Consider the following 16,376-nt stretch of genomic DNA (forward strand, 5'->3'; position numbering starts at 1 on the left):
TACACACTCTCCCCTACATTCAGTACTACCACTACACACTCTCTCCAACATACAGTACGACCACTACACACTCTCCCCCACACAGTACGTCCACTACACACTCTCCCCCACATACAGTATTATTACTGCACACTCTCCCCAACATACAGTACGACCAATACACACTCTCCCCCACATACAGTACAACCACTACACACTCTCCCTCACATACAGTACAACCACTACACACTCTTTCCCACACAGTACGTACACTACACATTCTTTCCCAAACACAGTACTACCACTACACACTCTCCTTCACACACAGTACTACCACTTCACACTTTCCTCCACACACAGTACTACAACTACACATTATCCCCACACAGTACTACCACTACACACTCTCCCTCCACAGTGTACAACCATTACAGATTCTCCCCAACATACAGTACGACCACTACACACTCACCACCTCACACAGTACTGCCACTAAACACTCTCCCCCACACACAGTTCTACCATTACACACTCTTCCCCCCACACAGTACGTCCACTACACACTCTCCCCCACATACAGTACTATTACTGCACACTCTCCTCCACACACACAGTACTACCACTAAACACTCTGCCCCCACATACAGTAAGACCACCACACACTCTTCCCCAACACAGTACTACCACTACACACTCTCTCCCACATACACTATAACCACTACACACTCTCCCCCCACACAGTACTACCACTACACACTCTCCTCCACATACAATACTACCACTTCACATTCTATTCCACACAGTACTACCACTACTCACTCTCTCCAACACAGTACGTCTATTACACACTCTCCCCCACACACAGTACTACCACTACACACACTCCCCCACACACAATACTACCACTACACGCTCTCTCTCCCACTCAGTACGTCCACTACACACTCTACCCCGCACAGTACGTCCGCTACACACTCTCCCTCCACACACAGTACGACCACTACACACTCTCTCCCACATACTTACTACACATACAGTGCGCCCACTAAGCCCTCTCCCCCACATACAGTGCGCCTACTACACTCTCTACCCCACATACAGTGCGCCTACTACACACTCTACCCCACATACAGTGCGCCCACTACACACTCTACCCCCACATACAGTGCGCCCACTACACACTCTACCCCACATACAGTGCGCCCACTACACACTCTACCCCACATACAGTGCGCCCACTACACACTCTACCCCACATACAGTGCGCCCACTACACACTCTACCCCACATACAGTGCGCCCACTACACACTCTACCCCACATACAGTGCGCCCACTACACACTCTACCCCCACATACAGTGCGCCCACTACACACTCTACCCCACATACAGTGCGCCCACTACACACTCTACCCCACATACAGTGCGCCCACTACACACTCTACCCCACATAGAGTGCGCCCACTACACACTCTACCCCCATACAGTACGCCCACTACACACTCTACCCCACATACAGTACGCCCACTACACACTCTACCCCACATACAGTAAGACCACTACACACTCTTCCCCAACACAGTTGTACCACTACACACTCTACCTCCACACAGAACAACCACTGCACACTCTCTCCTAAACATTACGTCCACTACACACTCTACCCCACACACATTACTACCGCTGCACACTCTCCTCCAAACAGTACTACCACTACACACTCTCCTCCACACACAGTATTACCAATATACACTCTTCCCGCACACAGTAAAACCACTACACACTCTCCCAAACATACAGTACGACCACTACACACTCTCCCCCACACAGTACTACCGCTTCACACTCTCCTCCAAATAGTACTACCACTACACACTCTCCTCCACACACAGTATTACCAATATACACTCTTCCCGCACACAGTAAAACCACTACACACTCTCCCAAACATACAGTACAACCACTACACACTTTTTCCCACACAGTACGTCCACTACACACTCTCTCCTAAACACAGTACTACCACTACACACTCTTCCCCACACAGTACTACCACTACACATTCTCCCTCCACACAGTACAACCACTACACACACTCTCCCACACAGTACGTCCACTACACACTCTCTCCTAAACACAGTACTACCACTACACACTCTTCCCCACACAGTACTACCTCTACACATTCTCCCTCCACACAGTACAACCACTACACACTCTCCCACACAGTACGTCCACTACACACTCTACCCCAAACACCGTACTACCAATACACATTCTCCCCCACATACATTACTACTACTACACACTCTCCTCCACACACAGACCACTACACACTTTCCCCCACATACAGTAAGACCACTACACACTCTTCCCCACCTCATAGTACTACCACTACACACTGTCTCCCATACAGTAAGACCACTACACACTCTACCCCACACACAGTACTACCGCTGCACACTCTCCTCCAAACAGTACTACCACTACACACTCTTCCCCACACAGTATAACCACTACACACTCTTCCCCCACACAGTACAACCACAACACACTCTCCCCAACATACAGTACGACCACTCCCACTCTCCCCCAAATAGTACTACCACTACAACTCTCTCCAACACAGTACGTCCACTACACATTCTCCCCCACACACAGTACTACCACTACACACTCTCCTCCACATACAGTACTACCACTACACACACTTCCCCACACAGTACTACCACTACACATTCTCCCTCCACACAGTACTACCACTACACATTCTCCTCCACATACAGTACTACCACTTCACACTCTCCTCTGCACAGTGTACTACCACTTCACACTCTCCTCCACACACAGTACTACCACTACACACTCTCCCCCCACTCAGTACAACCACTACACACTCTTCCTAACATAAAGTACGACCACTACACACTACCTCCACACACGGTACGACCACTACACACTCTCTCCCACACACAGTACTACCACTACACACTCTCCTCCACACACAGTACTTCGACAACACACTCTCCCCCCAAACAGTACGTCCGCTACACACTCTCCCCTACACAATACTACCACTACACACACTCCCCCACATACAGTACTACCACTACATACTCTCCCCAACACACAGTACTACCACTACACACTCTCCCCCTTACACAGTACTACCACTACACACACTCCCCCACTCACAGTAGTACCACTACACACTCTCCCCCCCACACAGTACGACCACTACACACTCTCCCCCCACTCAGTACGTCTACTACACACTCTCCCTCCACTCACTTCGACCACTACACACTCTCCCCCGCACAGTACTTCCGCTACACACTCTCCCTCCACACACAGTACTACCACTACACACTCTCCCCCACATACAGTACGACCACTACACACTCTCCTCCACAGAGTACGTCCACTACACACTCTTCCTCCACTCAGTACGACCACTAAACACTCTCCCCCCGCACAATACGTCTACTGCACACTCTCCCCCACATACACTACGACCACTACACACTCTTCCCCTCACAGTACAACCACTACACACTCTCCCTCCGCACACAGTACGTCTACTACACACTTTCCTCAACATACATTACGATTACTACACATTCTTCCCCACATACAGTACTACCACTACACACTCTCCCTCACACAGTACGTCCACAACACACTCTCCTCCACATAGTTCTACTACTGCACACTCTCCCTCACACACAGTACTACTACTGCACACTCTTCCCAACATACAGTATGACCACTACACACTCTCCCCCACACACAGTACTATCGCTACACACTCTCCCCAACATACAGTACGACCACTACACACTCTCCCCCACTCAGTAAGTCCACTACTTACTTTCCTACATATAGTACGACCACTACACACTCTCCCCCACTCAGTAAGTCTACTACTTACTTTCCTACATATAGTACGACCACTACACACTCTCCCCCACTCAGTAAGTCCACTACTTACTTTCCTACATATAGTACGACCACTACACACTCTCCGCCCACACAGTATGTCCACTACACACTTTTTCTCCACTCAGTACGACCACTACGCACTCTTCCCCACATATAGTACGACCACTACACACTCTCCCTCCACACACAGCACGACCACTACACACTCTCCCTCCACACACAGTACGTCCACTACAAACTCTCCCTCCACACAGTACGACCACTACACAATCTAACTCACATACAGTACGATCACTACACACTCTCCCCCACACAGTACGACCACTGCACACTCTTCCCACACACAGTACGACCACTACACACTCTCCCTCCACAAAGTACGACCACTACACACTCTCCCCAACATACATTACGACCACTACACACTCTCCCCACACAGTAGGAGCACTATACACTGTCCCCCACACAGTACGACCAATACACACTCTTCCCACACAGTACGACTATTACACACAGTAGGCCGGGATATGGTAGGGGAGACACACGATTAGTGAGGTCCGCGGAAATTCGTCATTTTCTCGGGACATTGAAGGAGTATAGAGGCTAGATCATAGTATTTGGCCTCTCGCAGTGTGTAGCTAGCAGGGTGCAACATAGCATAGTCATATCGCTAGCGATAGTGCGAAGATTTGGCGAAGAAAACAAAAGTGGAGCTAGGGCATCACCGGTGCATGTAAGTGTGCGACCTGACCGAGTGGGACACCACGCCGCGGAACTACCTGACTGTGTTGTTGAGTGGTGCCTGTGATCGGTGGTCCAGTGAATTAGCGAACTGTCACACAACGATACAGTGACTGACTCCAGAGCTTTGTGTAGACAGAGAAGAACCGACCTCATCAATCTACCAGCACTTAGTGAATCACCTAGTGGGAGACAACGACATCATACATCGTCTTACTCATCTGGTTGTGTGAGCGGGAGGAGTCTGGTATGTACCCCTTCTCTGGTCAATTAATCAGGTGTACAGATTGAGGTAAAATATTATCAAATTCTTGTTCAGGATATCATATATATTTAAAAATCTCAGGGTGGCTCATTTAGGCAGAGGTACGCATAAGGGATATCTTGACACACACACACACGCACGCCCGCCCACGTACGTATACACGGACACAAGTGTGCACACGCTAAAACAGACACACACACACACGCACACACACACACACACACACACAATCGATCAGTCAGGGGAAAAGGCATTAACACCTGGGATCAGGACCTTACTATACCCCCCTCTTGACCTACCCATCTGACCTGACCAGACCTGGTCGCCATCTCCGCCCCCCCACCCCTAGTCCCCCGCATCGCCCATACACACACTCTTCCCCTCCCCACTCTCTCCCCCTCTCTCCCTCTCCCACTCACTCTCTCCCACTCTCTCTCTCTCTCTCCCACTCTATATCTCTCCCACTATCTCTCTCCTGCTCTCTCTCTCTCTCTCTCTCTCTCTCTCTCTCTCTCTCTCTCTCTCTCTCTCTCTCTCTCTCTCTCTCTCTCTCTCTCTCTCTCTCTCTCTCTCTCTTTCTCTCTCTCTCTTTCTCTCTCTCTCTCTCTCTTTCTCTTTCTCTCTCTCTCTCTCTCTCTCTCTCTCTCTCTCTCTCTCTCTCTCTCTCTCTCTCTCTCTCTCTCTCTCTCTCTCTCTCTCTCTCTCTCTCTCTCTCTCTCTCTCTCTCTCTCTCTCTCTCTCTCTCTCTCTCTCTCTCTCTCCTTCCTTCCCACTCCCTCTCTGCCCACACTCACACACACACACACACACACACACACACACACACACACACACACACACACACACACACACACACACACACACACACACACACACACACACACACACAACTACACACACACATATTCACACATATACACACACACCTCCCCCCCTCTCTCCCTCACCCGTTCTCTCCCTCACCCGCTCTCTCCAACTCCATCTATCTCCCTCTCCTCTCTCTCCCTCTCTCCCTCCCGCCTCTCTCTCCATATCCTCCCCCCCCCCCTCCCCTTCTACTTTCTTCTCACTTCAGTGGAAGGGTCGGATCCTCTCCACCCACCCATTTATCTCTCCCTTTATCACTCCCTTCTCTCTCTCTCTCTTCCTCTCTCTCTCTCCCTCCCCCATCCCGCTCTGCCCTCCTGACAAATCCTTTCACGGCACAAGTATAGGAACAGGGTTCAAGCATGGCAGCCAGAGGTGCCAGGGGAACAGGAAAGAGCCAAGGTGACGAAATGAAGGGAATGTTCGCCCAGTTTCTGGAGGACATCAAGAGTGAGATGCAAGAAATGATGCAGGAAATGAAGAAAGAAATAAGCAACCTGAAAAGAGAGCTGACAGCAGCAAAGGAGGAGATTAGAGCCCTCAAAGAGAATGGTATCGAAGCTGAGAATCAGAAAACCATCCAGGGAGAAGGTGGTAATAGTTTTTTGGATGAGAATGCCACAATAAAAGCAACATTTGCGGAAATACTAAAAAAAAAATAACTCTGAAGTAATGACTGCAGTGATGGAGGTGGCCATGAAAGCAGCCACCTCACAGGAGGCGGCACGCTCCACTAGCCAACTGCTGGAAAGGAACAGATCAGTGGTTGCTGTGGGCATTAAAGAGCAGGAAGGCTCTAATAGGACAGAGTGGAATGACAAGGACAAAGCAGCAGTGAATGAAGTACTAAAGGCACTTGACATGGAAGGGGATGAGCATAGCATTGAGAAGGTTTTCAGGCTAGGCTGGTAAAACAAAGACCGAGACCGAATGATAAAGATAGTGTTTGCAAACGAGAGCACAAAGGAGAAGATCCTATCAAGGAAGAGCTCCCTGAAAAACGTGGGAAAATTAAAAAATGTATTTCTCCAGAGAGACATGACAAGGGAGGAGAGAGCCGTGGCGGCAGAAGCAAGGAAGAGGCACAGGGCGAGAGGGGAAAACCAGGAAGTCACAGCTCCCAACACAACACCCCCAGAAGCGAGGGGAGAACCCACAACCAGCTACCCAGTAACACCAGAAGGGAGGACAACCCCGCCTCCCTCCTCTGCATAGAAAACCCCCTTACCCCAAACCCTCCCTGCCCCCACTCAAAAATGTTCAGCCAAATCTCCCTCCCCCCACACCCAATCCCCACCCTTCTACCCCTCCCCTCCTCCCGAGTCCTCCCTCCCCCCCTTTCCTTCCCGTCCTCCCTCCTTTTTCACCCCATACCCTCCCTGTCCCTCCCCCTTCAGTGGATCCCCCGCCCCTCATCCCAGTATCCTCTGAGACCCTGTTATCCACCTCACAGGTCCTCACACCCATGGAACAGCCTCCCCCACCAGCAGAACATTCACCAGGGAGGCGATTTGAGAAGGGACAGAAGAAAGTGAGCCTCAAAGCGATGTACACTAACACAGATGGAATTACAAATAAAGCAAATGAGCTTGGAGAACGGGTACTAGAGGAAAACCCAGACATAATAGCCCTCACAGAAACAAAGATCACGAAAACGATAACAAACGCAGTGTTCCCACAGGACTATTATGTTATGAGGAAAGAGAGGGAAGGAAGAGGTGGGGGTGGTGTAGCTCTGCTGGTAAGAAAAGGCTGGGATTTTGAGGAGATGGATATTCAGGGCTGTGAAGGTTTCAGTGACTACATAGCAGGTACCGTAACAAATGGAGGGAAAAAAATTATAGTCGTAGTCATATATAATCCACCACCAAATGACAGAAGACCTAGACAGGAATATGATAGAAATAACATGGCCACCATTAACATAATAGAAAGAGCAGCTTCTGTTGCTAGCAGGAATGGATCTGGACTACTAATTATGAGAGACTTCAACCATGGGAAGATAGATTGGAAGAACAGAGACCCGCATGGAGGACCAGAAACATGGAGGGCTAAGCTGCTGGACGTGGCAACAAGAAACTTTCTAAGCCAGCACATCACAGAACCAACAAGAATGAGAGGAGAAGATGAACCAGCAATGCTTGATTTGATATTTACCCTAAATGAGTGGGATATAAGAGAAGTTAAGATGGACGTGCCCTTGGGAATGAGTGACCACAGTGTATTGAACTTTGAGTACCTGGTAGAGCTAGAACTTATCTCCCCCAAAAAAGAACTAGGAATCAAAAGGCTGGCATACCGAAAGGAAAATTATGAACAGATGAGAAGTTTCCTAAGTGAAATACCTTGGGACACAGACCTCAGAGATAAGTCTGTACAGGGTATGATGGACTATGTTACCCAAAGTGCCAGGAGGCAGTAAACAGGTTCATCCCGGCCCAACGGGAAAAATCCGAGAAGCAACAGAAGAATCCATGGTATAATAGGGCATGTATGGAAGCGAAGAAACTGAACAAAAGGGCGTGGAGGAACTTCCGGAAAAACAGAACACCAGAAAGCAGAGAGAGATACCAGAGAACCAGGAATGAGTACATCAGGATGAGAAGAGAAGCAGAGAAAAGTTTTGAAAAAGATATAGCAAACAAAGCCAAGACCGAACCAAAGCTACTCCACAGTCATCAGAAGGAAAACAACAGTGAAAGAACAGGTATTGAAACTTCGAACAGGCGAGGACAGGTATACAGAGAATGGCAGAGAGGTGTGTGAAGAACTCAACAAGAGGTTCCAGGAGGTCTTCACAATAGAACAAGGTGAGGTCACTGTGCTAGGAGAAAGGGAGGTAAACCAGGCGGCCTTGGAAGAGTTCGAAATTACGAGAGAGGAGGTCAAGAGACACCTGCTGGATCTGGATGTTAGAAAGGCTGTTGGTCCAGATGGGATCTCACCATGGATACTGAAAGAGTGTGCAGAGGCACTTTGCTTGCCACTCTACATAGTGTATAGTGTGTCACTGGAGACGGGAGACCTTCCAGAAATATGGAAGACGGCGAATGTGGTCCCAATATACAAAAAGGGCGACAGGCAAGAGGCACTTAACTACAGGCCAGTGTCCTTGACTTGTATACCATGCAAGGTGATGGAGAAGATCGTGAGAAAAAAACTGGTAACACATCTGGAGAGAAGGGACTTCATGACAAATCGCCAACATGGGTTCAGGGAGGGTAAATCTTGCCTTACAGGCTTGATAGAATTCTACGATCAGGTGACAAAGATTAAGCAAGAAAGAGAGGGCTGGGCGGACTGCATTTTCTTGGATTGTCGGAAAGCCTTTGACACAGTACCGCATAAGAGGCTGGTACATAAGCTGGAGAGACAGGCAGGTGTAGCTGGTAAGGTGCTCCAGTGGATAAGGGAGTATCTAAGCAATAGGAAGCAGAGAGTTACGGTGAGGGGTGAGACCTCCGATTGGCGTGAAGTCACCAGTGGAGTCCCACAGGGCGCTGTACTCGGTCCTATCTTGTTTCTGATGTATGTAAATGATCTCCCAGAGGGTATCTATTCATTTCTCTCAATGTTTGCAGACGATGCTAAAATTATGAGAAGGATTAAAACAGAAGAGGACTGTTTGAGGCTTCAAGAAGACCTAGACAAGCTGAAGGAATGGTCGAACAAATGGTTGTTAGAGTTTAACCCAACCAAATGTAATGTAATGAAGATAGGTGTAGGGAGCAGGAGGCCAGATACAAGGTATCATCTGGGAGAGGAAATTCTTCAGGAGTCAGAGAAGGAAAAAGACTTGGGGGTTGACATTACGCCAGACCTCTCTCCTGCAGCACATATCAAGCGGATAACATCAGCAGCATATGCCAGGCTGGCAAACATACGAACGGCATTCAGGAACTTGTGTAAAAAATCATTCAGAACTTTGTATACCACATATGTCAGGCCAATCCTGGAGTATGCAGCCCCAGCATGGAGTCCATATCTAGTCAAGGATAAGACTAAACTGGAAAAGGTTCAAAGGTTTGCCACCAGACTAGTACCTGAGATGAGAGGTATGAGCTACGAGGAGAGACTACGGGAATTAAACCTCACTTCGCTGGAAGACAGAAGAGTTAGGGGGGACATGATCACCACATTCAAGATTCTGAAGGGAATTGATAGGGTAGATAAAGACAGTCTAGTTAACACAAGGGGAACACGCACAAGGGGACACAGGTGGAAACTGAGTGCCCAAATGAGCCACAGAGATATTAGAAAGAACTTTTTTAGTGTCAGAGTGGTTGACAAATGGAATGCAATAGGAAGTGATGTGGTGGAGGCTGACTCCATACACATTTTCAAGTGTAGATATGATAGAGCCCGATAGGCTCAGGAATCTGTACACCTGTTGACTGACGGTTGAGAGGCGGGACCAAAGAGCCAGAGCTCAACCCCCGCAAACACAACTTGGTGAGTACAACTAGGTGAGTACACACACTCCCTCACACACAGTACGACCACTACACACACTCTTCCCCTCAGAGTACGACCACTACATACAGTCCATCATACACAACCTGTCCCCAGAGGCCCACAACAATAGGATATTATCAGCGGTATATGCTAGGTTGGCCTACATAAGAACTGCCTTGAGAAACTTGTGTAATGAATCGTTCAGGACCTGTATACCACTTATGTCAGACCAATCCTGTAATATGCAGCTCTAGCCTGGAGTCCATACCTAGTTAAACACAGGACAAAGTTAGAGAAGATTCAGTGGTAAGCCACCAGGCTCGTCCAGGAACTGAGAGGAATGAGTTACGAGGAAAGCCTAAAGGAGCTCAACCTCACGTCCCTGGAAAACAGAAGAGTAAGAGGAGACATGATCTCCCCTTGACCTACAAAATTTTCAGTTCTAACCTAACTATAAATCCACAAGTGGGTTATAAAATTACTTAATACCTACTGTTACTGTTTCTTGAAATTTTTCAAAATGACGAAACCCAAAATAATTTGGCTGGGTTTAGTTGTGACGGTGAGCTTGAGTGTGCTCACTTACAGTGTTACTGTTTTTCATACCAGGCAAAATGCCCTAATTCAACCCGTTCTCGCAAATTCGTAAAGTCAATATTGACTTATTAACTACGTGCATAGGTGATATACTAAACGTAATAGATACCCTTAAAAAGATTCATAGAAAACACCAACCTTACCTAACCTTGTTAGTATCTTAAGATAAGCATCTTATTTCTTCGTAATTACAATTATTACTGAACCTATACCTATTATAGGTTAGGTAATAATTGTAATTACGAAGCAATAAGATGCTTATCTTAAGATACTAAGTAGGTTAGGTAAGGTTGGTGTTTTCTATGAATCTTTTTAAGGGTATCTATTATGTTAAGTATTTCACCTATGCACATATATAATAAGTCAATATTGACTTATTAAATTTGCGAGAACGGGTTGCCTAATTAGAGCGGCCCGCGCGGACTCCGAGACCCTGTTCGCCCAGACCAATGGTTGGGGAAGTAAAGCAAGGAAGCTTCCCCTGATCGGCCGTCTGGTCTCGTCTCCTCCATCCTGCTCCTTCCCGGATGAGATCCCTGTCAGGCGTCTGGTTGTAGCTAGCCTAATGAAGGGAGCCATCCTCGCTACTACTGTGTCTGTCCTTCTTTCCCTGCTGAAAATTGACTTTCCTTGGCTTCATTATGGTCTCAAGCCCGCCGATATGAAACACATAGACCAAAAGTTCTCCTTGAAAAAGAAATACAAAAATAAGAGACCAAAGTCTTTAGAGGAAAAGGCGATAGAGGAACAGACGTTAGAGGAAAATGCACGTTTGAAGGAAGAAAAGGAACGTTTTGATGAGGAAAAGGCTTTGGAGAAAAAGGCACGTTTGGATGAAGAAAAGGCTTTAGAGGAAAAGGCCCGTTTGGATGAAGAAAAGGCTTTAGAGGAAAAGGCCCGTTTGGATGAGGAAAAGGCTTTAGAGGAAAAGGCATTCTTGGATGAGGAAAAGGCTTTAGAGGAAAAGGCTTTGGAAGCTTTCTTCGCCGACGTCGCCGCCCGCGCGCTGGAAATAATAGAGTTATAGTAGGACTACTTCAACTAGCTGAATGATGAAACATGTAACGAATATCAAAGATTTTGATCTGAAATTTACCTCAACGAGTAAGTCCGGATCGAGAATGAGCGACAGCAATGGTAATTGCATTTACCTATGCGACACAAGACTGCAGAACAGAAAAGGTTAAGGAAAGGGAAATGAGAGAGCCCAATCGGTTAGTGTGCCTAAGGGGACATTTGAATGGGTTTCGATCCAAATATGCAATAAATGAAAACTGGTTCGATTTCAATCAAACTTTTTTGACGAGTTTTATATGAAAAGGGTTTCATCTTATCCAAGTCTCATCATCGAAGCATAAATAGGAAGGGAGAAAAAATATTAAAGTAGGAGTCAAAATTATTCCAAAATGGTCAAAAACAATGTCAAACACAAGTGTCAACTGAAATCATACTTTTAGGTATCACAATAGCATATATTAAAAAAATATTATAATTAGTTTTATTAGAATAAAAATTAAGTTAAAAAAAAATATTTTTTTTTTCGTACAATTTGCATGAAACTTATACACCTGACTGCACGTAAGTCTACCTATATGGGTGCTAATTTTGGAGAAAACTGGATGATGTCAACCTCAACCACAGATGGCAGCACCTTAGATATTATTATTTTCTTATTTATTTTCAATATTTTCAAGTAACAAAAGTTCTTGTGACTCTTTCATTTTTTATTCAATTTACATGAAACTTACACCTTATATGTAAAGTTTATGTCTCTAAACTCCGAAGGAAGCGTTTTTTCCGAAGTTCATTTATTGATTTTATAATAGCAATAAACATGACATATATGCATAATTTTGGGGGGGGAACTTTGACTATTTGTATTAGGAAAACTAAACATGTTTTGGAAACTCCCAAACTTCAGATCCTTTATTATATGCTAATGTGTCAGAAAAGTGTCATAGAATGATTATATCTGAAAAGATGTAAGGTGTGAAGTCACTTGTGTAATTTTTAATAATACTTGGCCAGGGTTCAAGTCCCCTGGTGGGTGTAAGTGTTTGAAGATTCTTTACTTCAAACTTGCGGTTTAAGGCAAATATGTGCATTAAGCACGGACATCGTGTTTTCCCATATAACAGGGCTTGTTGGAAAACGTGTAGTGATCCCGCACTGTCTCATTGCCTGGGGCCAGATTCATGAAAGCACTAACGCAAGCCCTTACGAATCTGTACATCTTTCCTCAATCTTTGGCGGCTTTGATAACAATTAGTAAACAGTTAATGAGCTCCGAAGCACCAGGAGGCTGTTTATATCAATAACAACAGTTGATTGGGAAGTTTTCATGTTTGAAAACTGTTTAATAAATGTAACCAAAGCCGTCAAAGATTGAGGAAAGATGTACACGTTCGTAAGTGCTTGCGCAAGGGCTTTCGTGAATCTGGCCCCTGGAGAGGATGGGATACTGGTGTTTAAATACCCCAGAATTCCCACCTCTAGGGGTCTGAGTATAGTGTAGTGGATACGAGTGTGTACCTGCCATCTTGATGGCCAGGGTTCAACCCCCCTGGTTGTTGTGAGTGTCTAAAGTATATATATATATATATATATATATATATATATATATATATATATATATATATATATATATATATATATATATATATATATATATAGATATATATATATATATATATATATATATATATATATATATATATATATATATATATATATATATATATATATATATATATATATATATATATATATATTTATTCAGGCGAACAAGCCTGAATGGTCCCCAGGACAATATGCAACTGAAAACTCACACCCCAGAAGTGACTCGAACCCATACTCCCAGGAGCAACGCAACTTCTATGTACAAGACGCCTTAATCCACTTGACCATCAACGACCGGACATAATGAGGTGATAGCCGAGGCTATTTGATGCTGGTAAAATGCTATGCCCATGATTACTATCCGAGTGCCGGCGGTGGGGTGGTTCAAATAGCCTCGGCTATCACCTCATTATGTCCGGTCGTGATGGTCAAGTGGATTAAGGTGTCTTGTACATACCAGTTGTGTTGCTCCTGGGAGTATGGGTTCGAGTCACTTCTGGGGTGTGAGTTTTCAGTTATATATATATATATATATATATATATATATATATATATATATATATATATATATATATATACCCTCCTGTTTGGCAAACATGAAGTCACCTCAGCAGAGGGAATTCAGCAGGGTGACCCACTTGCACCGTTCCTCTTTTGCATAGCGGTTCGATAAATTACAACCAGACTGTCCAGCGAGCTCAACATCTGGTTCCTGGATGATGGCACTCTGGCAGGCACACAAGATTCCCTGCTAGAAGACTTACAGCTGGTGAAGACACGGGGGGAGTCCATGGGTCTCGTTCTTAGCCCCTCCAAGTGCGAAATTATTGCATCTAGTGAAGTAATCATTAGAGCAGTGAAATCAGTTCTACCAGAAGCCTCAGTCGTTAAACCTACCGACAGCACACTACTCGGAGCACCTCTGGGCCACAATGCCATTGCTGCAGTCCTTGACGAAAAGTTTAGAGACCTAAAAAGGATGGAAGAGAGAATTGGGGACTTGGACTCCCACGATGCCCTCTACCTTCTCACAAAGTGCCTTACCTTGCCCAGGCTAACATACTTCTTAAGGTGTGCACCAACTTTTGGCAACCCACTTCTAAATCAATATGATGAGCTCCTCAGGTCAATATTCAGGAAGGCGCTCAACCTAGATTTAGATGACAGTCAGTGGGACCAAGCAACACTACCAGTGAGATTTGGAGGGATAGGCATACGAAAGGCAACTGAGGTAGCACTTCCAGCATTCTTATCCTCATGTACAGCAGCCAACGAATTGGTAGGGCAGATCCTACCAGAGCGTATGAGAGAGACAGCGGGAACTCATGATCAAACGTTCATCGAAGCAGCCAGACAATGGGACACCATTGCACACCCTCAACCCCGACCACAAGTCCCAAAAGACCACAAGCAGGCCCACTGGGATAGCCCCATAATGGAAAAGACTGTCACAGCAATGATTGACAACGCTGATGCTGAAAACAAAGCCCGCCTCTTAGCGGTAACAGCACCCCACGCCGGGGATTTTTTATTTGCTGTGCCCAATGCAGCCCTGGGAACTCGCCTCAGTCATGACGCTCTCCGCATTGGAGTTGCCCTTCGCCTTGCCGCCCCCATCCTCACCGAACATAGGTGCATCTGCGGAACTGCGATGGCAGACCAATATGGTCGTCATGGTCTGGTATGTCGTAAATCACAGGGTAAAATTGCAAGACATGAAGAAGTCAACGACATCATCAAGAGGAGCCTCGCCACAGCCCGCTGCCCGGCACAAAGAGAACCACACTTATCCAGACCTAACGACCCTCAGAAGCGCCCTGATGGGGTCACCTTGCTACCTTGGAAGGATGGTAAGCAAGTGGTATGGGACTACACGTGCGCTGCCACACTGGCCAGTACCTACCTCCACTACAGCACACGTGAAAGCGGTGGTGCTGCTTCTTTCAGGGAATCGCAGAAAATTATTAAATACAGAGGTCTAGCACACTGCTACAGCTTTGTTCCGATCGGCTCGGAGACCCTCGGTTCGTGGGGAAAATGTGCATTGAAGTTCCTGAAGGAATTGGGGGACAAATTGATCAGCGCTACAAAAGACCAGAGAGCAAAAAGTTCCTTGTTCCAGCGCCTCAGTGTTGCGATTCAGAGGGGAAATGCCTGTTGCGTCTTGGGCACTAGTCCAACTTCAGAGGCATTCGAAGAAGTGTTTGACTTGCAACAATGATCGAACCCGTCTGTGACATTCATCAATGTTTCCCATTGTTGTGTTTTTCAAGAGATCCAGAACCTTTAAGCACCTTTTTGCATTATTATTTTTGTATCAACCCATGTATATCTTGTAACCATCAAATGCATAATAAAGCACAAAAAATATTTAAGGAAGGGGGTGGTAGGAGAAAAGCACACAGAAACTGTATTGGAGGGGATCTAAACATTCCCTCTAATGCGTTATGCGTGGTTTCCTCCGAGGCTATGGGTCCCCCTTCTTCCAGCTAGAGGTGGTACTCCCTTCCCATATATGATTAAAATATATATATATATATATATATATATATATATATATATATATATATATATATATATATATATATATATATATCGTACCTAGTAGCCAAAACGCCCTTCTCAGCCTACTATGCAAGGCCCGATTTGCCTAATAAGTCAAGTTTTCATGAATTAATTGTTTTTCGACTACCTAACCTACCTAACCTAACCTAACCATTCACGTAGATAGTGGTCTAGGCGGTGTCCGTCACTCTCATCACAGATTCTGCAACTTCGCTGATCAACAGTTGTTTCCATTCCGTAACTCCATGGATATTTGTATTCAAGACGGATTCTCGCTATTACTGATTCTCTCCCCGCCCTCCTCCTCTTCGTCCATAATGATTGGGATTGCCAGCTGGAACCAGCCA

At 46.0% G+C, this 16,376-nt stretch overlaps 1 protein-coding gene across 1 annotated transcript; it reads left to right on the top strand.

Moving 5' to 3' along the window:
• Positions 1–11,506: 11,506 nt before the first annotated feature.
• On the top strand, positions 11,507–11,872 carry LOC138358233 (uncharacterized). Its single transcript, XM_069315886.1, has one exon. The coding sequence runs from the start codon at positions 11,507–11,509 to the stop codon at positions 11,870–11,872; it is 366 nt and encodes a 121-aa protein (XP_069171987.1).
• The last annotated feature ends 4,504 nt before the right edge of the window (positions 11,873–16,376 follow it).

This window comes from Procambarus clarkii, chromosome 7 (assembly GCF_040958095.1).
Source record: "Procambarus clarkii isolate CNS0578487 chromosome 7, FALCON_Pclarkii_2.0, whole genome shotgun sequence".
Lineage (NCBI taxonomy): Eukaryota > Metazoa > Arthropoda > Malacostraca > Decapoda > Cambaridae > Procambarus > Procambarus clarkii.

Coding starts and splice junctions, on each gene's coding strand:
- LOC138358233 (XM_069315886.1), top strand. CDS start 11,507: ATGAAACACATAGACCAAAAGTTCTCCTTGAAAAAGAAATACAAAAAT.